Raw genomic sequence first — 26,682 nt, forward strand, 5'->3', positions numbered from 1 at the left:
ACAGGTTTGCTTTGTTGTGGCTCCATAATGCCCATTTTGCTAAATGTTTGTCATTATGCTAATCTTTGTGTGTGGCATGTTGGTAAGATGCTTAGAGGACAATTTCACAGTGGCTTTGTTCTTTAAGTAATTATTTCATCGTTACTGAATTTCCACATGATATTACACAGAGGAGAAAAATGAAACCATTTATTGCAATTTTCACTTTGTTTCTCAATTTTTAAGAAAAGCTCCCACAAAATCAGCCATTTCAGGCTGCAACAACCTCCAAAAAGGCCCACAATTTTCTTATTTCCCTGATTTTCACCCGAAGCTTCCATCCTTGCCTTGACTAGCCTCGAAAACAGTGTGCCCTAAACTTTTTCAGCTCAAGGCCCAATTTAAAAATGTTGTTCCTCCCTCGACACAGCTCTGCACTTTTATTTTACACTTATGAGTCCGGCATTCACGAACAGAAAACGGCACATGTTTACTCCTTTTCCTAGAGGATGTCAGAGCCCATCAGATCAGCTCAGCCTAACTGCTTCAGATGGACAAAGCAGCGGTTCAACCCTCATTCTGCTTGAGACACAAAACCCTCTGCCAAATTAGCAATGAGGCACAAGGAAGGATTTATGACCATCTATTCAATTTGTGATTGAGCAAAAACGAGGCAATGAATTACCCTTTTTCTCCATGCACAATGTCATTTCCTGCTGACTATTTGACCACAAAATGAGGCTAGGAGTTTTGTGAAGGAGTATTAAGCAAATAAGACTTTTGGCAAGAGAATAGCGCCTAAAGAGTGTATTCTATCGGCTTTCATAGTATGTTGACCATTTTACAACAACACAACATCGATTTAGACATTATACATGTGTACCTAATGTTTTACATGTACTTCCAAGAAAAAATGCTGTAATACTTATGCAGCATGTGGATGTTGTCCATAGAACTGCGATGCTTATGCCAAAGTAGAATCAGAAGTTGGGTTTGGGCCTGACTGTGTGGCTGAGCTGATTTAAAATTGGCTCTGGTGAAAGCTGCCCTTCAATAACATTCATCACTGACAGAGAGGCATTGTGGGTGAAGGCAGACGGTCAACAGAAGGACAGCAAATTCCACCAAAAAAAAAAAAAAAGAAATCTCAGAACTCACCTTCTTTTTACTGCAATAGATCTGCCATTTCTTCTCATCGGGCAGAGCGAACATGGCCTCCCTGTTCTTATCAGTCAGATCCAGTTCATCCTGCCAAAACAGGAGCGGCATTCATGTTAAACCATTGCACATGCCATATAGATACTGGGTTATATAAAATTATAGTGCGACACCTATTGAATAAACTTGCAAAGGCATTTGTGAGAAATGATCATGCAAATCAAATGAGATACAAGGTAAAAAAAAAAAACAACCTTGTATTTATTTTAGCAATTGGTACGGGTCAATGGATGCATCAGGTTTGCATGGTGACATTTGATTGTCCCGCCTTCCCGCTCTCAGCACGGCCAAGTATTTTATATTCACCCTGCAAACCTGCTCAATTCTTCAGTTGGGTACATGGAGCCTCCTGCCCCTTTTGAAATGCATATGAGCCCAGGAAATGAGTCTGTGTTTGCCAGAGAGGAAAAGCAAAGTTTTGGGAGAGGTTAGATGGCTAAATCTGGAACAGGACACAGAACAAGAAATGCCTTGATGGACAAAGAAGAACATGATGAATGAAACTAAACTGGTGGACTACAAAAAACGAGATTATGATGAGATGCTTTAGAACTCGGGCTTTGTGCTCAAGCTTAAAACTAATCTTCTCTTAATGGTTTTGGTACCATGACGTCAGCCAGCAGTACCGCAACCCCCAAGACGCCCCCAGAGTGAAGATGGCTAACAGTGCCAGGGGTGGTGGGCCCCTTAAAGCCAGCCCAGTAGTTTCACATGGTTCTTTTTTTATCCATTCAGCTGGACTGGGTCGGCCTGAAGTGCACAGTATGAGCCCAGCAGATTAAAAGGGTGACATCATCTCACCCAGTGCGTTCAGTAAAATAACTCATTACAGTCAGTTTATAAAAGAAAAAAGCGGACTGGTGTCAACCTGAAATAGATGTAATACAAATAGAAAGCACAAAAGAGCTTTAGAATAGCCAGTCCCAGCAAGTTTTCATTTGCAACACCATCATTGACTAAATGGGATCCTAACCCTGAGCCAGTCCTCGCAGCTTGCCCTTCTGCTCCCCTCTTGCTTTCCTCTTCTTGCAATTTAAACCAGTGATATGATTTACATGTTTCATAAAACTCTTATGTAAACATAAACATCCACTAAACTGTAGAAGAATTCCGCACATACCTAAATGTTGTTTTTCCATTGCTGACGCTCACATATCTCCCTTATGTATCATACGTGAAATTGAGAGGCCTGAGGCGTAGTGTCGGGCAGAGAGAATTAGCTGAGAGATCAACAGTTGGGCACTGCTCCCATCTGGTTCAAATCCAAGGGTCTCATTTTCACAAATTTCCCCAGAAGCTCCAAGCATCAGGTCTTCTAAATAGCAGCAGCTTGGACAGCAGGGCTTTGACCCGGTGAAGAGGTGACAAGCCTGAGACAAGCTGACTTCTCAGACTTGATTTGTAATCCGGAGGATGTGAGGAGTAGATTGTGGTCTAAATTAAAATCAGTAGATATTAGTGGGACAGCCTCTGCTTTTACTTTTGGCTGACATAAAATGCAGCAGCAGCAACAACAACATAACTCTTATTATCGTGGGTAAAGACCCTAATCCCATGTTTCAATGAGTTAGGATATGTTTTACACATAATGTTTTTATGTATATTTATTTATGTAAACATTTCAATGTCTGTGAAATAGGGAAAGCTGGCATTTTACAAAAACACATGATATCGTCTTTATTGACACACTACCATTACAGAATACCATCACAATGAACACACACACAAATTGGTCTGCTTCTGAACAAGAGAAGACATACCAGAGTTGATGTGGAAATTGGATTGGTGAAGGAATGTTCGTGCCATACCAGCCAGAAGACGTTTTTTCCCCCATTATGCAACAGTCCATCTTTTTCTCCTTCCTCAAATTCCCCTCAGGTTCAAAATGTGTTCCAATAGCAGGTCTGCTTCACATGGCCCTCCTTCATGACCCGTAGCAACACCTCAAAACACGCACTCAAAAGTCCCCCCCCCCAAAAAAAACATGTTACTTTCCACTTTGGCTGTGCAGACCTTCTGTAGATGTGCCCTGGTCCACCTCCGCCAACAGACTCCAGTTGGGGATTCATACAAACCAAAGCTAATATTGTTACACCTGCTGCTCAAAAGGGAAAAAATATGAAACCATAGGCTACTGAGACCACTTTCATATTTTTATCAGAACAGCGTAGTAATGTTACAAATGCAAAAAAGGTTGTCGCAGTGGTCATGTGCACAACAGAATGACGGACAGGCCTTATCTTTCAATTTCCTGTTTCTTGAGTCCTGCGCGCTTCTCAAATGTGCTGAATAACAATGAATTCCACGGCAAAAAGTCAGGCCAAGTTTGGAGAGCAGTATGGGTTCTTGTCAGAGATAAGCACACTTTCATGTCATTCGCTTTTGGAATACGACTTCTTTGATGTTGCTGCAATAGTCTAAGTGCATGATATGCTGCCTTTAAAAAAAAACAGTTGAAAACAATCATCTCCCAACCCATACATGCTGCAAAGTTGTGATCATGTACGACACACAGTAAAACTATTATCACAATAAAGGTGTCTAGGCTCATTATTGCATATGGTCACACAAATGACAAAATATAAGACAGACAGTATGTTTATGGCATATAAAGTATATATAAAATATTCACACCATATGGAAGAAGGCCCGAGCATGGATCCCAATAAAACCTGGGTGACTACAATGAACTCTAAAAAATATGAACTGATGTTGTTTATCCACATAAAGAGGATGGACAGATGGACCAAATAAAGGATGATGGATGATGTACAGAGGAAGTGTGGGCTGCACAAAGGCGAACGTGAGGAAACTGGGATTGTGTATGATATAAGTAGGTGTGAATGACTTGCATGGAAATGGGTGTGTTTCTGTGTCAGCTCTACCTCAATGGGACATCCTGCCTCAAGTGAGTCTGTTTATTAAGTGGTATTGCAAGGGAGGTAAGGTCTGGGTGGCAAATAAAGTTTTCCAGTATAGCTTTGCTATTGGGTGGGCTATAAGGGTGTATGTCCTGCAGCCATCCTGAGTAAGACGGGAAGCCAGATGAAAGGCTTAAAAGAATTGTTAATATTTCAAGAGGTCAAGGTCTCAAGGGGACCCACAGGAAGCTATAGATGCTGTTAATTACCCAAAAGACAATGAGGCAAAAGTACAGACTTACCCTGAATGTGCTTTATAAGTAAATGTGAAAATGTGTTCACTCAAGGCAAAGACATACTCTGAACAACTCATAAAATGTTAAGAGCAATGTCTTACGTTTGGTCTAAGTGGATTTAGCAGTTCTATTTCCTTCCACGAGCGCTACAAGTTGTGAGTTTAAATCCGTTGCTTAGCTTAGAATGTCTCGTCTCTCCACAAGCTTTTACTCGCCTACTGCCTCTCCCAAAAAGTCCAAACAGGGCTCAACCACTTCCATAATATGGTTTCACTCATGCTAACTTAAAATTACAAGTTAGGGCTTTGGAGTTGAAAAGCCAGACAGACAACTGTAAAGGCATGACAGAGGAAAGGCAAAAGGAAAGAGGGTGCATCCCAGGGCGTGCACTGCGGAGGAAACTGGCTCCCTATGGCTCAGTGGGTGGGGAACATTTCCATTTTTGCTTGTTATGCAACACTCCTTATTTTTTTCGGCTGACTCAACAGTCGTACTGCGAGAAACATTTTAAGATGCTATAAGTTAAAAAAATAATAATTTCATCTCATGAAATACAAGTTTAGGCTACCCATCTATCCATTTCTATGCCGCTTGAACACTGACTGGAAGCCAAATACAGTGGACACCGTTGCCCGGACAGGCACATTGCCTGACAATAGAGAGCTGGACTAATGCCCGCAGTGTTTGGCTCTACAGCACTCCAAAATTAAGAGATAGAGAAGGAAACATGGAGGCGCCCGCTTAGGGAAAAGAAACAGATGAAGGAGAAATATGAGGGCAGAACAGAGAGCAACGAATGAGAGCACACAATCTTATTAGGAGATCTGATCATTTGTTGCACTGTTTTTAGATGTTGTTATCTTAAATTAAGATGTTTAATTGCAGGAAGGTCAAAGGTCGGGTGCTGCTTTCAGGGATATTATAGCTATTATAGCTACTGTATAATAGGTCAGGCAGAGCAACCTGCAAATGAACAGTATGCATATGAAACTTGTCTTGGGTCTGTCTTCATAACAAGGTTGAACACAATCTCGTCTGTGTTGTTGGTAGATAAAGGGTTTTTTCGGTTCTCAACAAAACTATTCTCATAGTAAACAAACGAAAAATAAATCATCTGTTCCAGGTCCAGGGTTAAGTTGCCACCATTATAAACCTTTATACCGTGGGTATAAAGGTTTATAATGGCGGCAATCATTTGCAACTACGTGTGAAATATGGCCATTTTTTCTGTATTTTTATTTTAAACATTTTAAAGTAATTAACCCATTGACTGCCAGTCATGCTCAAAGCAGAGAGCTCCATGCAACTTTTGGGGTATTTTTGCTCATCAGAAAAAAAGGTTTGTTTCTAGCCGTTTTGGATCTTTAGATATTGGCGGTAGAACATAGGGTACTTTCAGCAAAAATATCAGATTTTTTACCAAAAAAACTGAAAAACCAAGCTTTTTCTGCGGAGAAGCAAATTCCAGTAGAGTGACGTGGGGTCTGCTGGATGTTGGGATGAATCCCTGCTGCTGACCGATCCAGACGGCAGCCACTCGTCAGAAGAATCAGGGTTGGGTTCTGAGTCACCCGACTCTGAACTGCTCCTGGTGTCAGGCTCCAGTATCTCGCCACATGGCTCAGCAACGCTAACCACTAGCTTGTTGCTTCGGCTGCCATTGTCAACTGCATTTGTGTCTACGTCACCTACATCACCCATGTCACCTCTATCTCTCTTTCTATCTCTATCTCGTGATCGTGTCGCTACTAAATGCAGATCCACCACCAGACAAGCTCTATGACAGCGTTAGCTGCTGTATTTTTTGTCTCCGCTCGATTTCTGCATGTGTTTCGCCATTTTCCTCTCTCAACCCACAATCTGTCTTCCTCATAGACAATCTGTCGCTGCCGGTTGGAGGACAAGAGAACTGTTGCCCTCTACTGGGACAGAAATACATTGCCTACAAGTCAGAAATTCACACACAAGATGAAAAAGACTCTGATCTGTAGCAAAAAAAAGCAAAAGGCGTCAATAGACACCTTTGGCAGTCAACGTTACTTTTTGAAAAGACGTCAATAGGGGTCTTTGGCATTGAAAGAGTTTAGTAAATAATTTAGTTACTGCCTTTAACGAGTTATCTTTGACAGCCATACAAACACTTACAACAGCCATACAACTCTCAATTTGTAACATTTGTACAAGAATTAAAAGAAGATAACCACTGTTAAAATGGTCTGAAGTTAGACAAAAAGCGCATGTGTGTAGAGTAATGCTAGAGTCTTACTGCTTTGAATGCAAGTCTATTTATTTAACATAACTTCTGACCCGAGCAGTCCAATACACTCCGGCATCATGTCTTTCTTTAGCATTCATGACGAACCCCGCAAGGTTTGTTTGGTCTTGGGAAGCATGATTTCGAATAACAGGTTCGGTGCATGTTACTAGGGGAAAAAATAAAGTTTCCTCCAAGAACATAAGTGTATAGATTTACTACCTGTTATTATTTTTGTGAGAAGGCAAAGGTAAAAAAAAAAAAAAAAAATTCTTTGACACAAAAACACATTGCTGTGTCTCATATTATTTTGACAGGGCAGCTCTAGCCCGTTCTTGCCCAATCAGTATGGGTATGATGTAGTCAAGGCCCGGTGGAGAATCCTATTATGGATGCGAGGACTTGTAGAGGTAGTTTACTCCTACAGTTGGCCCAGATCTGTCGCTCCCACTCCAGAGACTCCATTCAGTGAAAATTCACCTCCTCAAGAGGGGCTTTCATAGCAATAATCCCCTTCTGCTGTTCCCAAGGAAACCCTCTGCTATTCGCTATAGGTCTTTATTTCTCCCCATGTTGCAAATCATGCTTCTTGTGTTATCAACATTGTCAAAACTGTGAGACGCGTCAATCTATATTCTAGCTGTACAGATTGGTGGTCAAGCACTCAAACCTGTCAGCATGCTAGAGGCAGCTGATTCAGTAAAACATAAGGGGATTGGCAGATTGCCATTGTCAGGTAGAGGCATTTTGCGTATTGGGCCAAGAAAACATGAATCAAACTGTCACTGTGAGAAAGCGGTCATCAAACTGGAACATAACTTTTCCTCCCTCACAGGTCAAGCTTGCAAAAATCTTAACTTTTAACTGTTTCATCAAATGCTGTGATGGTTTTTAAAAACAAAATAGGGACATGACCCCGAACACTGAACATTTGAGCTTGTGAAAAACAAAGTACCCATCCAACCATCTCAAAAATAATCTATTCACAACATGCGGAAGGGACTGAATCCAATGACATGAGATGATGCCAAATCCTTTTTCTCAGGGTTCAAAAAGTTGCAAGAGGTTTTGAAATCAGGGACGGATCTCAATGTTTTTGTTCATCCCAAGCATCTGTGTCGGGCTCATCAACAGAAGCTGAAGATATACAATTGACTCCAAAATAAGCAGCAGGTCCTCCAGTCCTTGTGATCTGGGAAAATGCTCCCATACTTTCACAAATAAGAACTTGCAGGACTTTCACAAAAATCCAAAAGTGGGAGTAAAAGCAACTTCCATAGAGAATCACAGTATGGATGAATCACCTCTAGGAAACCTCTAATAATTATTTTGTAATGTAGAAAGTATGTCTCCTCCTTTAAGATTCTTGTGAATTGATTTGGACAGCTGGAGTAATCTATCCCGTTGTTGGTGTTTAGCATCCAAAACAAAGACTTTAGAGCGCCAGAAGCACTCCCATAGCCAAGATGCTGAAAACATCTTTGGGAAACAGGTAGTGGAAGTGGAGGAACAAATGAAAAGCTAAGATGTAGATAGGCAAAAAAGACACCAAGAGACAGAGAGTAAGCAGACTAAGCCAAAAGAAAACCAGTTTGCAGGGAAACTAAGGCATGTGTCCCAAATCAAATACTTGTATATACATAAATATATATCCTATACTATGTACACTGCTTACGTAGCTCCTGAGGATGCAAATGTTGACAGTGTAGTGCTGTCCCAAATGGATTACTAATGACAATGCAATGAAATATTTATCATGTGTATGGATAAAGATGGCTGTATATACTGTATGAAGACACAGCCTGTAATCAACAGCAAACTCTGACACATTCAACTATCTCCTCACCCCTCTGCACACTCATTGAGGATGGCAAGCCCTGCACCCCAACAAACATAAGGACGCAAGATGTTTCTGGGTGGGTTGTATGTAGAAGAAAGCATGCGCTTCGGAATTTGTGGAAGCGGAGTAATGCTTCATCCAACAGTCAAGACACAATTAACCCAATTTGGTTCACTTCCTAAGACAGTTTGGTCAGGTTAATGAAACATGCTGCTCACCATTAGACAAAAATATAATCCAGGATTCTAGCTCACAATTAAGTGGACGCTTCGACTGTGCGTATAGTGGCTATTTCTGGAAATACTGCCAGTGCGGCATCCACACCAAAACAATTGAGTGGGCTATCATGATGTCAACAAGTACTAAACACATGAGGATAGACGACACCTACCACCAGCTCCGAGAAACGAGCATGCAACTCCTCGGCAGGAGGCATGGGGGCGCTGAACTCCAGCAGCTGCAAGGGCACGCTGTCCTTCAGGTTGATCTCTGGGGGCTCACTGCTGCCAAAGCAACACAAGAACCCCAGGCCCGGCCTTGTCCTCTTCCTAGGGGGCATGGTGCCTGCGTTAACAGGGGTGGCAGTGGTGGACTTGGACCCAGATTATTTAGGAAGGGATCAAGGGGCAGGGAGGGGGAGTGGAGAGGACGAGGTTGCTATCTGGGCGGCATGATCTGGAAGAGAAGAAAAGAGAGAATTCAAGATGGGTTATACCTACATTCTCAAGAGATTGCCTTTACATTTTTTGCTAGCTCTTCTAGCTCACTTCTAAATACAATATAGCACGAAATGAAGTCAACCATTATAGTCGTTCCTCGCTGCATGGCAGTTAAAATTGCGCAGCTTCACTATCACGGTTTTTTAAAAATATATTAATAAATCATGCTGTTTAATGGTTTAATACAGTCTATTAGAAAAAAAACGCATATTTAAGCAAATTTTACATATATTTTGTCTAAATTAGGTAAGCTTTTTCAAGCATAAAATGCCTAAATCTAAGAATTCAAATATCTGAACTCTTTGAACTCCTGACGTCACTTCCTGTCCTCCACGCATCCGGACCATATTTATAGCAACACACACAAGCACGAGTTTATTTATGTCTTAAATGGCTTATTTTCTCTGAGTACTATCTACTTAGTTATATCTACTATATTGGGTAATAGAAGTGTAAAGGTGCCTTTAACCACAGATGAAACCAAAGATGAAAAGAGAAGCTTTCTGTTAGCTCATTCTTGTTGAGCAAGCAAGTGCAAGAAAGCTCCATCTCATGCTTGTGCCTTCAAAATATTTATTTTTGTATTCCTTTCAGTTTATATAAGAACTCGAGCAAAGAGCTGTGCAACAATAGAACACAAAGACAGCATGGACGGCCATGATACGCCCATCTTCACATCAGTTACACTTTCAACTCAACAAAGAGACCTTTTGACTGTGTGGTACAATCACGCCTGTGCAGTGTGTCTGTGAGTTGTTGTTCAGATATTGAGCTGCCCCAGCAGTACCCTTTCACTTTTCAATAGCACAGACACTGAGTGTGTGTGCGCGCGCGCGTGTGTGTGTGTGTGTGTGTGTGTGTGTGTGTGTGTGTGTGTGTGTGTGTACAGTAGTGAATGACAATACTACACTATGAATGAATGAATGAATGAAAGAAAAGGACACATCAACCCTGGAGGATTTCCTCAATGCTCCAAAAAGGATATGGGTGGTCTTTTATGGTATGAATAATGCAGTCAAAAATCATATCACATCCTCAATATTTCAAAACTGTCAGCATTTTACCACATCTATGACTGAATGGACCTCCAGCGTCTTATGTAATAGTAAGAAAAAGTCGATCTATGCTTTACCAAGAGTCATTTACGCATAATATAAGATTAGCAACACTGTACAAACCCATTCAAGAAGCAAGTTTTAAAAGGTAAACGCAAACAATTTAGCACACATTGATGCAATGTTAATGCAATCGAGCAATCTTTTAGTAAAGGCTTAAGTTTGCCTTTCATCTGTTCAATGTGATTAGGAACTTGAATTTCCACAAAAAGTCACAATCTACTTCAAGTTGACCGAGCACGATTCCCATAGCCATCACTCTCGCTCACATTCACTCAGCAGAGGCGTTCTCATTTCGTTGTCTAAAAATAGCAGAATGGTAAATTATTTATGAATGTGCCAGGCCCTCAACACAAGCTTAAAAGGGGAGGGAGGTGGGGGGAGACCATACTTGAAATTTGGCCTTTTGACACGGCTCATTTTTCTGCTTCTGTGCATCTGCCTTGTGAAGGCCACAGAGAAGAGATGTGCACTGCTGCAAATAAACTGTTTTTCCCCCTCATTTGTACTGTAAAACATGGCTTAATTTGACACCATAATTATTCTCCATGATCATCATAAATGGGATGAGGATTGTTTTACTCAATGCAGAGCACTCGGTACCACATGTACATTTAAAGGACATTCAATCACTACGTGTGTGATTGTGGCAAAAAGTGAATGCCCCTGATCGCAAAACCTTCACCTGCTCTTGAATGAAGTGCAAACTGTAGACTGCAGAAAGTATCATTTATTTGCATATCAAATTAATTCACAACATTGTAATAGCTAAAGTATGTCTTTCAAGAGAAAATGACCAGCAAAATTAGGAAAACATCCGAGTTCCTTATTGTTTCAATTCTTAAAGAGGTTTACAATTTTAGATTTCCACCGGCGGATTGAAATGAATGGAGTTGAATTAAATGAATTACCATAAATCTGATAGTGGTGTTTGGCTGCTCAAGGGTCTAGCCCAGCTTCTCACTGGACCAAAGCCAAAACAAACATTCGAGAAATGAAGAGACTGATTGTCACACGGTTTTATGAGTTTGTGGTGAACTTCCAGTAACAGGGTTTTAATGCACATGAAGTAAAAGTGGCTGGATATTATGTAAACATGAATAGGCCATCACACATTCAGACGGCCACTAATGCTGTTTATCAAGCAATTGTGTTAAGTGGTGACTTGGTGAAACTGCACTACACAGGAATAAAGACGGAGACAAACAACTCCAAGTTGTGCTTCCAGATATTTTTATAGTTCTACAGGAGGTTATGCCTCAGAGACAGTATTCAACTTGATGCCACATCTTTATGATGGTTTAAGGTTTAAGGTTTAAAGTCTGTCTGCAACAAACCTGTGTGTGTTTGTGGGTGTACACTCTCCCACAGAGACCCCACGTGCGGTCAGCCCTCACTCAACACCAGTCCTGCTGGCCTGCTTCCAGCACAGTGAAAGTAGACCGGAGGACAAATATTGTATATATGGGTCAGTCTCCTGAAAGGGGTACCAGAGAGGGTGCGGCCACTTCAAGGAGCATGGCGCACGGACTACAGTGATTTGCAGCTATAACCGAATAAAAATATACAGCCAACACATTGAATAAACAGGAAAGTGTCAAATATCGGAACTGTTGTGTATAAAACACAATCTGATATCAATTTCAGCCGGTTTGCGCATCGCCATTTTATGACATACAAGTGTGTCACTAATACTATGAAAGAAATAATACAAAGCGATGGAACTCACGGTTCAGCTGCTTTGATTTCCGAAGCACAATTCCTCATTGTGCACCAAACGCATAGTGCTACATCCAAAACATGTACATTGACGAAACTCCGCCAAATTGTATACGCCTCGCAAACGGAACTAGCATAGTCTGTACACAGTCTAACTCAGATTGAATTGCGGAAGATTATATGCAAATCAGATGACCTCTGCCTTGACAAAGTGAACTTCAGAGTACGGTAATTTCCAGACTATAGAGCGAACCAGTATATTAGCCACACTCACTAAATTTAAAGAAAATGTTTTTTTTGTACATATAAAGGCCGCAACTGTCTATTAGCCGCAAGTGTCCACGTCGTAACACGGGTTATTTAGTACACAGAAGGATCTGCATAAAACCCTGATCGAAGCAGCCCAGGTTCACACAGAAACAATACAATCTTCGGGTCCATGCCATACTATGGCATTAGAATATACATATATTATTATATTCTTATTTTATTATATTTCAAAGGCCTCCTGTGGAAAAGTGTAGCGAATTAGCACATGAGCTAAAACACTCAAACAATGCATCTTGTTTGTCCAATGTAATTGTGATGTCCACATCAGAGAAACAATAAAATAAATGAACATTAAAAAGCATGTACACTGAGGACTGTAACCTTCTGTCATTCTGTACAAAGAGTCTTCATTCAAATTGACTATGTGACAATGTGCGACATACAGAATGTGGCTGTCTGATCTCCTTATCATTTTTCAATTCCATCTCCCTCTGCCTCCATCGCAGCTTCCATTACTGTTTTTTTTTCCACAGGGAATGCAGTGACATTTTGCTCTAAAGCCCCCACCCCTTCACCAGTAACGTCTGTCAATTTCCCCTAACCACCTTTCACATCCTCAGCAAGCATTTTTAACCCATTTCCCTTCCTTGTTTATACTCCTCACTTAAATATGGGAAAGAATATGGAAGGTGCGGGACAGACTTTTGCTTCTGAGAATTAACATTGGAAAAGATTTCTTACTCAATCCTACTTGTTTGGTCAAAGAGGGATAACATTTTTTTTCTTCTTCTTTGACAGTAAGTTTGCCAGCAGATGTGCATACCCCTGTCTCTCCCTGTTTCGTTGTCGCTCCCAGCACCACCTCCACCCCGAGGCATATCAGCACCTGAGCACCTGAGCCTGTGCTGTCTTCCCCAGCATGAAGCAGTCCAGCTCCAAGAAACCCGCAGGTGGACCTGCCGACACCGCTACGCTCTGCCCAGATCCACCGGCACACCCGAGCAAAAGCGGCTAGATCGATCGCCTTTAACCTGAAAGCTGCATCACATGCACCTCTCCATGCATTCACCATGATGGGGGCATGCGCATGCAGCGCAAAATGACCGTCTTGACTCTTAATGAAATGCATGTTTTATTGTTTTTACGTCTTAATATTACAAGGGATTAACTTACATGTGCATTAAAGTTGGGAATGGAACAACAACAGAAATAGTTCTAGCCTCAAATGTATTATTTATATTTTCTATTTCCAATGGATCCTGTAGAGACTGTTTAAGACCTTAGTGGCTCCTCTGTATTAAAAGTTGACAATGTTGTAACATTTTTCTATTACTCAATACAATGTTTAATAATGTTGAAAGCTATGATACTTCTGCCACTGCCCATCATAAGAGTATTTAAAAGACTTTGGTTCTCTGTAGGTTAGTGGTAATTGAAGCCACTCCAGTTTGTGTGCAAATTGCTGCGCTGCTTAACATGACAGACCAGTAGAAAGCGCAAAACCACAGACACACTTTGATGAATTCCCTGCTCATGCTGCATGGTGAGCACACAGCTATACAGTCACATGTTCACACGTGTTCAAAAATCACACACTCCCACTCGAGGCTCAGATGTAAGCACATTTAGCATACTCACACACCATGAGCCCTGCAGCAGAGAGAGGTGCCTGCTGGCAGCTCAAAGTTTAGTTTGATGGTTCTGGAGTGCAGCCGAGCATAGTGTAAGAGAGAGAGAGAAATGTGAAGTTGATGATGGAAAGAGGGAGGGAGATTTAAAGGAGGATACAGTACTTCTGCCACTTCTCATTCAACCCACTAACTCGCTCAATGGTCCCCTGTGCCTGCAAGTAGGTCAGTGGAAGAGGCGGGAGCGGCACTGACGTTAGACGGGTTGCTATAGTGTACAATTGAGTGTGTGTGTACGTTTGCAAGTCTGTAATAGTCTGCAAGAGAAGCAGTGGCGTGTATGATTACTCCACCATTGGACATGCTAAAATTGTAGTAAAATGCTTAGTTTCATCTATAGCAAAATTCTGCTCTATTAAACAATATCTTGTTTGTTTTCCTGTGATTTGTCAGCTTCTTTATGTTCTCACACATTACCACCAAGTATTGTCAAAAGATTCATCATATAAATTGTTCAATAATTTGTTTTTTAGGTCAAGATAACAAAAGTACCAGAATAATATATTTATTAAATATAAATCCGTCCTGCTTAACTTAAAAAGGAATAAATTGAGTGCCAAGGTTGCAGGGGTCTCCGACTTTGATTACTATTAGAACTGTCAACTATTTGTGTTTTATTTATGGCTGGCAACATTTAAATTGTACACTACTTTACTTACCAAGCAGATCTCCACTCAAACAGTGTGGTTATCGTCTTATGCTATTTTGTGGTCATTTGTCATTTTATAAAAAGGTATAAAGTTTGAATTCAACAGTTATAATAAAAAACTACTAAGAATTAAAGCAAATATTCTTTCACCCTTTGGTGAGCTACTCAGAATTAGCTGGCAAGATGGTAGCCCCGTCATAGCGTCACCATCATGCTATGAGCTATGAAAAAACTCACGATGAGCTCGTCAACCCATTGGAAACTGCAGGAGGACATTACTAAATAACACTAAACTCATCACACAGCAACTTAACACTCAAAAGGTATACCTGATAAATATACAAACATCTACCAATACGGGAAAAAAAAAATCTAAAACCCAACATTTTGAAGTTTTCCCATGATGTGTTTCGTTTATTTTTTGGCCCATTCTGCTTCTTCAAAGTGGTTCATTCCCCCAGGTTGCTGCACCATGAGATGGAAAATAAGCCACCCAACACTACAAGGGAGGGAGCACTCCCAAACTGTTGAATGGAGAGACGTGACGTTAATTAAAGGCAGCAGACTTGGGACAGTTATGGCAAGCGGCTAGCCTCCACAATCATAACAATGTGTCTATCACGCGTCACCTGCTGAGAGGTTGAAGTGATGGCTGTCTCAGGTATGTGCAGGTCAACACACATTTTACAACATTGTGACACTTGTCTTCTAAACCTGCTGTATTGGTTAACAACAACTAAAAGAGGAAAACACACTCATACTTAATTTGCTGAAGTAAACCTTCCAACTGCGTTTACTGGAGCAATGCGACCTATTGGAGGTTGGTGCCCTAGACATGGCCCTCTCCAAAATGTCCTCCCTTGCATCTGTCCAATGACTAATAGGCCAAGCCTCCATTTATTCTCTCCTTCAAAGCCACTGACTCCAAGCCAAATCACCTGGCAAATGGAGAATTCATTCTCTCACAGACCCCATTAAGACCCAGGGCCACCCACAGCTACTAATTCAGGCATTTGGGAATCCCCCTTAGTCTCACCCTGCCAGTGTCAGATCACACTGCAGTGAAAATGAGTTACAGTATTACAGCATACTGTATATGGGCAGCATCACACCTAAATTGCATGAGGGAGTCAGTAGTTTTATTTGTGAATTATTATTTCTTGGCTACACAACAAGCTTGATGACTCTGCTCCATTGATAACAATTACCTTAAAATTAGCATAATCACCCCAGTGTTGTTTGTTAAGGGTGCGTTCATACTTGCCATGTTCGGTTAAAACTAATTCTGGTGCCTTTGTTCTGCTCCTCTGGTTTGTCTGGTGAAGCGTATGCAATCTCCCAAACCCTGGTGCACACCATACAAGCATCCCAAGACCACATCAAAGATGAGTTGCTTTCTGCTTGGCAATGAACTCCGGTGCGGTGCAGTTCACTTGAGTTGAAATGACACAGGCCATTATTAAATTAAAAGCAAAGAACAAACATAAATGACAACACGCACATGCAAATTGGAGGGTGTAATGCAGCAACGTCTGGTTGGATTGCATATATAAAGCTCTCGACCCTGAATACAAGACAACCTGAACAGTCTTTTATATTTGAGTGAATACAGTGCTTAAATGTATGATGGTGATAATGTGACTTTAACAACTTTCATGGCAAAAGACAATCTTAACCAATGAAGACATGAATGTAAACATACCAAATAAGACAAGTAGCACTGAGTGCACTCACATTCTTGAGATGTGACATCACCCAACTATTCTTGGAGAGATCTCAGTGGTAAGCAGGGAGCTACAGCCTTAAATGACAAATGACCAGAGCTGACAGCCAAGGAACCGACAATATTTCACGGTACATTTACATGCAACGCATTCCTGCGCTCATTCTGAAAGCACATATTCTGCGTGGTGAGTTCATGGGATTTCATGAGAATCTATGGACCTGGACAATGGGCTGGAGGTTTTGGTTTGGACAAATCTATCCTGCGGTCTAGTCTGAACTATAGCTCTGTCTGCTTTTTGCAGGAAGAATGATGTGTGCCATCTACCACGTCACTGGCACCATAACACACACACAGTAGGTGAATGTTTCAGAATCCAAATCTTTCGCTCTCCAAGAGTTAGAAGCAACGACTGATGAGGTGTTTACTTGTGCCTACGTGCATCTTCCAGGAAGGTTCCGAAGATCAGAAATCCACCCTTTCCTTAAACACCGCCCCCTCCTTCTGCCATTCCTTGCAACCACCCAAATTCCTGTGCCCCTTTCAATTGTTTCCTCTCTGCAATCAGATAGGGGAAGCTATGAAGATGGGACAGCCGAAAACCTTTTCAGCTGTTGGGCTCAGAGTGTGTCTGTCAGATAGTCAGACATAGGAGTTCATTAGAAGTCCATTTCTGTCTCTCAATCTACACTTATGTACCCGTATAGGGTTATTGGATTCTAACAAAATGCTTTATCTTGTCAGGGGTACAAACGCAAACGTATTTGGAGAATATGTACAGTTGTGACAGTATACAATCATAACTTAAGGAACTAAGCTGACCTCAAGAGTGCATGTTTCTTAACAACACAATCAAAAGAAAAACAGCTGAGAGTACATTTTATGGCAACGTCATCAGGGTTGATCCACACCAAAAGCTACTAAGATCATGCCACACTCAAACCACTTGGTTTATGCTTTTGTATAAGACAGACAGACAGACCTCAAGGCACAAAACACAGACATTTCTCATTTGCTATACTTAAAAACAGCTTTTGTCAGACAGCAATTGCAAACAGTAATGGGATAAAGAGGCACCAGGACAAACGGCATTGGCATTTGAATATTTTTCATGAATATTAGTTGTTAGGTCTATACCAATGGCTTCAAACTGACTATAATATAGTATGGAATGTGTAATTTCAAACAACAATCACAAGTTGCACTTACTATTTGTGGTTGGCCTTCAGTATCAAATCTTAGGCACCTTAGCTGTCTATTTCACAGCCAACTTTCAGCAATTCTCTGAGGTCTTATTGGCTTCCAGCGTAAATGAAAACAAACACAAGCACTGCTGGATTTAACAGAGCTGAGAGCCACCTCTCCATGAAAAGGAAATGCCAAACCAAACCACTGGAAGGAGGGGGGGACTGATGATTCTGATGCTCTAGGGACATATTTAATAGCAGTTTAATTTGTTTTCATTTCTGAAAAAATGAAGTAATTTCCTGCTGTGTAGAATGCCTGATGGCATAGCACACATAAAGTACGAGCATTTATGGCAACTGTGCATTCAGATGTTTTCCTTGATGAAACCAGCATTACAGTCGTGAAACTGAGCAGCTGCAGTTCGAAAAGAATGATGAGAGCATGCGTGTATGTCTTTAATTAAAAAAGAAACACACTGACAAGTTGTATGAACAAAAGACGACAAGCGTGCAGTGGCTTGGAGTGGCCCATCTGTATGATTGTGTGGAGAAATTTGTTCGGGCTAGCAACAGTAGATCCCCGCCTATTCATGGTTCGGCATTCTTTCACACAGCAAATGTCATCATCATCATCATCATCAACATCTTTCATTATCATTCATTAGTGGTGAGTACATTTTACAATTTAGAGTATCTAAAATTCTTCGGGCTTTTTATGGGTGCTTCCATTATTCACGGTATTTCACCAAAGTAAAGTAGTACTGTATATGAGTATATGGGGGTAACATAACAGTCACAATTTCTGGATATGTGGGAACATATTTTGGCTAGGAGTATCACAAGACCTCAAGTCACAAGGTCCGGCAAGATTCAAAAGTGTCAAGATTTGTCGTTCAGAAAAATAATGTCTCGTGGGCACAAACAATCATTCACACTCACATTCATACCTATGGATAATTCAGAGTCTCCAATTAACCTAACATGCATGTTTTTGGAATGTGGGAGGAAACCGGAGTACCCGGAGAAAACCCACACACGCATGGGGAGAACATGCAAACTCCACACAGAGATAGGGTGCAATATATTGTCATATATTTTTTCATTGTACTTTTCTTAAAAGTAATTAAGTTAAAATCTTGTCTCATCTTGTAGACCCAATCTCCTGTATTGTGAACTGTTTGTCTCGTTACACCCCTATTTTTGGCACAGTTATGACATTTCAGCTTGGTACCAAACCTGTACCAAAAGACTCATGGCTCTATAACCATATCCTGATTGAACTCTTTCATGACAATGCACTCCCCCAAAAAGATACACTTGCACAAAATAAATTGTTGCCGTATGAACCCATGTTGTAGCAATTCGCCAATTTCAGTCAGAACTTGCTGCTACTTCCCTCAACCTCTTGTCCTCCAGAAAAAACATTGTCTTTCCTCGTCATACAACAAGGACGCAGTATACTTTACATTAATTAAGCTATTAATATTGCTGTGTGAGGTCAACAGCTGCAGCATAGAGGACAAGGGGCTTCTGGGTAATGTCTGGAATTCTCTACTGTGACAGTTATAGCCACACAAATAGGGATAACCCTCTGAAGTGACCAGCATCTTTTTTTAAATGGCCTACAGTAATACAACACTAAATGAAGGCACTATAAAGAGAAGATATGCCTACACATCATAAGCCCAGAAAGTGTGTCACTGGCACAAATATAACACGTAGTCAGTCTGGGGACTTCCCATAAAGGACAAAGGAAAATACCATCACTTCTTCTCGTATCTCCTACCTCGAGTTTGGTCTTGCAAACCATGTAAGCACTTAATTTTGAATACAACATGATGATAATACCATCCAAAAGATCAGATGGTTAAATTTAAGCAGCTTTTCAGACATTGCCCCTCTTTTTCTGCTATCCTAATGAAAAGGCCGTTAAGCTGCCAGTCAGCAGCAGGGATGACGAGATAAGGGCCTCACAGTAGCTAAGCGACTCTTCCCCGCTCTCTCACTAATCCTGAGAGAGCACTTCATACATCCATAATGATCAATAAAATATGAAAAGGCCTGAGAGTGCTGACAGCAGCAGGGGATGCGTCTGTATGCAACGTGTGAGTTCTCAACTGTCATTAACGCCTGCCCAGCATGCTGAATCTTTTAGTGGTATCACTGTGTTTGCTCTGAGGCACAGAAGAGTAAATGGAGAATAATCACTTCATTAGATAGAAATGTCATGTTTGTAAAGCCAAAAAGACATTGTCAAAAATAGCTTACTTTTGCCTTTCTCAACCATAGACTGCAAACCATTGCAAACAATCAATTACAAAAAAAAAGTTTGCAGTGTTGGCCTGCGATTGGCTGGCGACCAGTCCAGGGTGTACCCCGCCTGTCGCCCGAAGTCAGTTGGGATAGGCTCCAGCATGCCCCCGCGGCCCTAAAGAGGAGAAGCGGTATAGAAAATGGAAGGATGGATGGATGTTTGCAGTGTCTAACATGTTTGTAATTACAATTGCCAGCAACGACTAAAAGCAGTAGTAAAATAAAAGTAGTAAATCCTGAGATGTCTGTATGGAATGTTTTCCATCCATAAAATCTCAGATTTAGGAAAACCCTACAAAAGGAATCCATAACTAATTTAATATGTGGAAATTTGGAGCTCTGATGCGTAAACGTTCATCAGCGTGCATTTGACACACACGGCGAGGATTTACAGCTAAGATTACAGCCTCTGAACTGTTGCAGGCAAAGCTTCCACGTGGGAAATGAGAGCTTTAAAACCTCTTAAGATGGGGAACCCTGGAAATAGGGGATAGGGTGTTTATGTTGGTCTAGACTTCCACGGCATGTTTGGGCTCCCCTGGGATACATGGAAAGAGTCAACATAAAAGCAAAATCGGAATCCATAGCAAGCAAAGCATTTTAAAAAGATCAAAGATGAAATATGTTGTGTGAGTAATACTGGGTTGAACTGTGGAGTCTGAGGGAGTAGAGATTCAGCAGGTATGGTATAATTGGCAACCAGACGGTTGGCTGTGAAACTGATGAACCAAAACAGACCATAACCCATCACATAATACGCTAGCCTTTCCTCCCTCCTGAACACATTCCTACCCTCCCTATTCTATCATTCATCTTTATTCTACTTGGTGTACACTATATGGGGATATTATTAGCTGCTTTGATCTAAGGCTGATTTCACACTAGTCAGGTATGGTCCAGCTAGCATGGTTCGTTTGATCAAGTGTACATGCAGTCATCTGGTAACTTCTTGAGAACCAAATGGAAACAAGACCGCTTGAAGAGGTGGTCTCATTTTTTAGATGCATCTTGGTGCAGATGTAAAGGATTCTGAATGGATCCATAAATGTAAATAATCAATTATCAAATAATGTGATAGTGGTGGGAAATAAAATTGGGACGTGGAAGTGCAGCACCCATAGGAAGAGCATACCCAGCTCAATGGAAGATCACCCGACTGACTAAATAAATTAAACTAGAGCTATGCCATATCATCCCATCCACAAAACAGTAGCACCAGTATCACTTGTGTCACGATACAAAAAGGCCATATACTGAGAGTACAGCAAAGTTCCATCACACGCACACATCATGACGCCAAACTTGAGAAACAGTCAGAGCAGCATGTCAGCATACAATGTTAGCATGAAACGTGGTCACATTTCCGGCGCACGCAACGACAGCAAACAACTCAACTCAATTATTTATTACTCACAAGTTTCACTTTAAAAGAAGAGCAAACTGATCGTGTTACATGTTTGTTTAATGCTTCCACAACAACACGGATGCAGGATGTGTCCAATTTGGGGTTTTATTGGCGTTCTGAACACAGTGCTGGCTTAATAACATGAGACCAACTTATCAGCTCTCGAAGTCATATGGCAACACCACTTGGATCAAGTACTTTTCATTTGTTAATTTATTTTCTATACTGCTTTTCCTCAGAGTCACAGGTGAGCTGGAGTCTATCCCAGCTCCCAGCCTCCTTTAGTATGTTTAAATTACTGTATAATGAACAATGTCAGCCTTTTATGTTTTTCCATTCAAAGTAATCTCTCCTCTTCATTTACAGTACTAGAAGGATTCTACTGGGCCTACAGGCACTTTTTTATTTATTTTTTTTAACAGAGTTAAGGGTCTGATATCATAATCAAATCGAATTACAAGTGTAGCACACATGACAATGCAAGTGAACTCCAATACGGTTTGGTTCTCTTGAGCTCAAAAGTGAATGCTCCACGGACCAAAGACATTGACAAAGAAAGGACATTGTTAAAATTACAGCAGAAAGCATAGGGATACCACATATACATAATATTGTACCACTGAAGTGTGGGTGCACATGGATCAAAGCACCAAACACAGCCTATTTTCAAAACCCACTCTGATTCGGACAAAGGTTCAAATTAGTGTTGGCAATAAGCCAGTCAGGTCCAAAACCAAAATTAAACCAAACAGAGGATTCTGCTTTCCTGCATCCCAAAAGGCATTGATAATCTGCACGACATCTGAATTTACATTTTTAGTCTTGGGATTAGTACCATTTAGGATTGCATTTGGTTCTCCACAAACTAACTGAATCAAGGCGGTAAACAATCAGATTCAATTAAACATAACCAGTCAGATTTGAATGGATTTCACCCCAATTTTTAAATTGCCTTACTTCTCCATTTAACATAACAAGCTAAAATCGTTTCTTTGCGGCACTTTCCAAGTCACGTAATTGCCTAAAAATGAAGTCTGTAATCCATAAAGGCTTTGGTCTTACACACAGAAGGACACGAGGGTAAATGCAGACATGCTGTCAACGCTTCCGGAGACAGAGTGCAACATTAAGGCCATGCGTGTTTCACTACTATGCAATTGCTACCACTTATGACCGCTAAAGAAAAGCCAAAATAATGCACTTACCCCCAATCACAGAAACATAGAAAAATGATTATCTGAATGGGATAAGTAGCTGCTTGTGCCATGAGATTTTAGATGTCTGCCGTAGTCCATTTCTGGCTGGAAAGAGCAGTGAGATGTGGTGCATGAATAAAATGACTGTAAACATCTGTAGCTGTTGAGAGCGTGCAATCTCCTGCTGAGTGAACAGCACTACAGCGTAGCTATTAGTCACAATGACCGGCTGAGTTTACAAGTATCAATATCAAGATCAAGTATCTCACTCACCCACTTCAAAACAGACTATGCTGAGAGATGGATCGATCCTGCGTCACGTCACATGGAATAAAGAGTTGTTTCAGCAAAACAAGGGACGCCGTTTTTAAATAACCTTTGGGCAGCCAACCATTATTTCTCCCTTTTTGTCTTTAGTAATGAAATAACAGATTTCCAAGGCATTGCTAATCCTACTATGCCTTTCAGCTGAAGCTGCTGTGTTACGTCTGCTTTCCTGCTCTGAACTTCTGAGCGGAGATCTGGGTTTCAGCTGACAGAACTGAGTGCTAAGTTGTTGGCATTGTCCCTACTCCCTCTCTCTCCCCCACCCCCTTTTCATCTTCCTCTCTCACCACACGCGTTTGAATCATTCTCCATTTCTGGAATCCTGTCCCTATTATAGCAACCATATTAAGATTAATACGGTTATTGCATGGATTTGTATTACATCCATTTTTATAAAATGTGGCTCTGCATTTTACCCATTGAAATAGTGAACACAGAAAGCACACACCATTATACATGGGTGGGGGCTAAAAATATGGACCAAGTTATTTTTTTAGTTGGCCAATTTGATGCACACGAAGTGCTCCTACAAAGCCACGCTTCCACCAAGCCCTACAATTCAGTTTTGTTATCGTCTGTACGTGCTGATTAGTGTTGTGTTTCCACCCAGGATGTGGAAGCGGGAAAGTTGTGTCAGCTACCGAACTAGTGTGAATTCATAGCAGCACTACAGCATATAACTCGCCAATGTATTGAAACAAAAAACAGAAATGCAACATGCAACAGCATTGTGAGCTGACATTATTTGTAAATACAAGAAAAACTAGTGATGCTCGATATTGGCTTTCTTACAGATAGCCTATATTGTCCAGCCCTTCATTACTGATATGCGATATCAACCAACATCTTCCATCAAACTAATGTGGTGTGAAAAACACATGATGCTTCTACTAGATCCATTTCACAAATCAGCACTGTTTCGGCAAAATTCTGCAATCTGAAATATAAGTTATAAGTTTGACTACGAGTGATTCTTCCTGAGGTGTGATACATGCTCGCATAAATAGTAGGGCTGAGGGATATCGTCGATTCTTAGATGCATCGCAATGCGGACACTGACGATTATTAATCGATTCATAAATGTCAATAATGGATGCTGAAAAAACGGAGCAAAAAAGACAGAAAGCGTAAGTGTCGCCTGGACAGTTTATGGTGGTGCACTAAGTGTAAGACGCTACCAAAATGGCTTCACACGTCACAATGGACGGATTCCAGCTGGTACGAGCGGAGAGGAATGCAACGGAGAGCGGTAAGAAGAAGGGAGGGGGAATCGCTGTGTTTGTGAATGATAGATGGTGCCACCCGGGACACATCTTTGTGAAGGAGCAACTGTGCACCAGAGATGTGGAACTGTTAGCGGTTAGCATGCGGCCATACTACCTTCCGAGGGAGTTTTCACATGTTATTGCTATGACTGTGTACATCTCCCGCTCATCGGTCGCTGCTGCAGCTATAGAGCAGATCCACACCATCGTCTCTCAACTTCAGAACCAGTACCCCCAATACCTCCTCCTCATCTCCGGTGACTTCAATCATGCTTCCCTGTCCTCTGCTCTTCCCACCTTCACCCAGTATGTCAAATGCCACACTAGAGACAATAAAACTTTGGACCTCCTGTATGCAAACATCAAGGATGCATACACCTCATCCCCCCTCCCCCCGCTGGGTCGTTCTGATCACAACCTCGTCCATCTCGTCACAGACTACACTCCAGTAGTGAATAGACAACCCCCTGTGAAGAGGCCTGTGAAGCAGTGGTATGAGGAGAGCAGTGCTAGGCTCAGAGACTGCTTCCAGACAACAGACTGGGAAGCGCTCTGTAGTCCCCATGGCAGTGACGTTGACAGCATGACACACTGCATCACAGACTATATAAACTTCTGTGTGGAGAACACTGTGCCCTCCAAGTTGGTGCGGTGTTTTCCCAACAACAAACCCTGGGTGACCTCTGAGATTAAGGCCCTGCTGAACAGGAAGAAGAGGGTCTTCAACTCAGGGGACAAGGAGGAGCTGTGCAGAGTCCAGAGGGAACTCCGGCATAAGATCAGGAAGGGGAAGGACTGCTACAGGAGGAAACTGGAGAAGCGGCTGGAGGAGAAAAATGCCAGGGAAGTCTGGAGAGGCCTGCAGACCATCACAGGCCATGGTAAAGGAGTGGGGAGAGACCAAGCCAGTGGGGACAAGATCTGGGCAGATGAACTCAATCTGTTTTTCAACAGATTTTAGTCTGCCCCTCCTCCCTCCCCTACCAACTCACCACTCTTCACCCCCATCCCAGCCCCGGGACCGGACGGCATCAGCCCTAGAATCCTCAAGGACTGTGCTGACCAGCTCTGTGGAGTTCTCAGGCACTTGTTCAATATCAGCCTGAGCCTTGATAAAGTCCCGGCCCTGTGAAAGACCTCCTGTGTGGTCCCGATACCAAAGACACCGCGTCCCAAGGAGCCTAACCACTTCAGGCCTGTTGCCTTGACCTCTCACCTGATGAAGACCATGGAGAGGATTATCCCGCAGCACCTGCGACCCCTGGTGGGCACTCAGCTGGACCCCCTGCGGTTTGCTTACCGGCCTCGGATCGGAGAAGACGAGGCAGTGATCTACCTGCTGCACAGATCACTGCTACACCTGGAGGACAGCGGGAGCGCTGTGAGGGTCATGTTTTTTGACTTCTCCAGTACCTTTAACACCATCCAGCCGTCACTACTCAGAGTGAAGATGGAGAGTGTGGGAGTAGACCAACACCTGACTGCATGGGTTATAGACTACCTCACCAACAGACCACAGTATGTGAGGCTCCGTCACTGTGTGTCTGACATGGTACTCTGCAGCACAGGTGCCTCTCAGGGTACGGTGCTCTCCCCTTTCCCCTTCACCCACTACACCTCGGACTTCACACACAACTCCACACAGTGTCACATCCAAAAGTTCTCCGATGACACAGCCATTGTGGGTTGTGTTTCAGAGGAGAATGATCTGGAATACAGGACGGTCATCAGGGACTTTGTCAGCTGGAGTGAGCTTAACCAGCTGCAACTCAACACCAGCAAGACAAAGGAGATGATCATTAACTTCCAGAGGAAAACATCTCACTTCACACCGGTGAACATCCAGGGAGCGGACATAGAGTTGGTAGACAGCTACAAATTCCTGGGTGTTCACCTTAACAACAAACTGGACTGGTCCGTCAACATTCTACACTGGTCACTTCTCTACAAGAAGGCCCAGAGTCGCCTCCACCTGCTGAGGAGACTGAGGTCCTTTGGTGTGTGCAGGACTCTTTTACGGCCCTTTTATGACTCTGTGGTGGCCTCAGCCATCTTCTATGCTGTGGGCTGCTGGAGAGGGGGCAGCACGGACAGGGACAGGAGCAGGATCAATAGACTGATCAAGAGAGCGAGCTCTGTCCTGGACGGTCCTTTAGACTCCGTGGAGGAAGTGGGGGAGAGAAGAATGTTGGCTAAGCTGACATCCATCATGGACAACACCTCTCACCCGCTACATGACACTGTTGTTTCCCTGGGCAGCTCCTTCAGCAGCAGACTGTTACACCCACGGTGTAAGAAGGAGAGGTTCCACAGGTTCTTCATACCGACCGCTGTCAGGCTCTACAACACCCGCACCACCTGAACCATGTTGTAGTCAAGCATTCTTTACACTGTACTCTTTACTTGCGTATCTTGCTTGCTGCTGTAACAAGTGAATTTCCCCGCTGTGGGATAAATAAAGTACAAATATGAGTGTAAACATAATAATGTCTAAATGCACTAAAATACATATACAGTATAGTCATGAAGACCACAACATGTAGTATTCTACACTGGTCACTTTGTCAGTAATTGTTGGGTGCCACCGCCACTACAAACACCAGACTTGAACAACCGGCTTTTATTGCAGGTTTAAATGATCTTACAACAGGCACAATA

The 26,682-nt window shown here is 42.1% G+C and overlaps 1 protein-coding gene across 4 annotated transcripts in view; it reads right to left on the minus strand.

Moving 5' to 3' along the window:
• Positions 1-26,682, minus strand: part of daam2 (dishevelled associated activator of morphogenesis 2) — a 97,257-nt gene that overhangs the window by 49,848 nt on the left and 20,727 nt on the right. For 3 of the 4 annotated variants that reach the window (XM_054795836.1, XM_054795834.1, XM_054795837.1), the window contains exons 2-3: positions 8,840-9,123; positions 1,138-1,227 (exon numbers count right to left, since the gene is read on the minus strand). In XM_054795836.1, the coding sequence (XP_054651811.1) occupies positions 1,138-1,227; positions 8,840-9,007 (258 nt within the window). In that variant the 5' untranslated portion in view covers positions 9,008-9,123. Of the gene's footprint in view, positions 1-1,137; positions 1,228-8,839; positions 9,124-22,705; positions 23,002-26,682 lie in introns of those variants that run through there. The other variant, XM_054795835.1, reaches the window with a different exon arrangement.

The sequence above is a fragment of the Dunckerocampus dactyliophorus genome, chromosome 13 (assembly GCF_027744805.1).
Source record: "Dunckerocampus dactyliophorus isolate RoL2022-P2 chromosome 13, RoL_Ddac_1.1, whole genome shotgun sequence".
NCBI lineage: Eukaryota > Metazoa > Chordata > Actinopteri > Syngnathiformes > Syngnathidae > Dunckerocampus > Dunckerocampus dactyliophorus.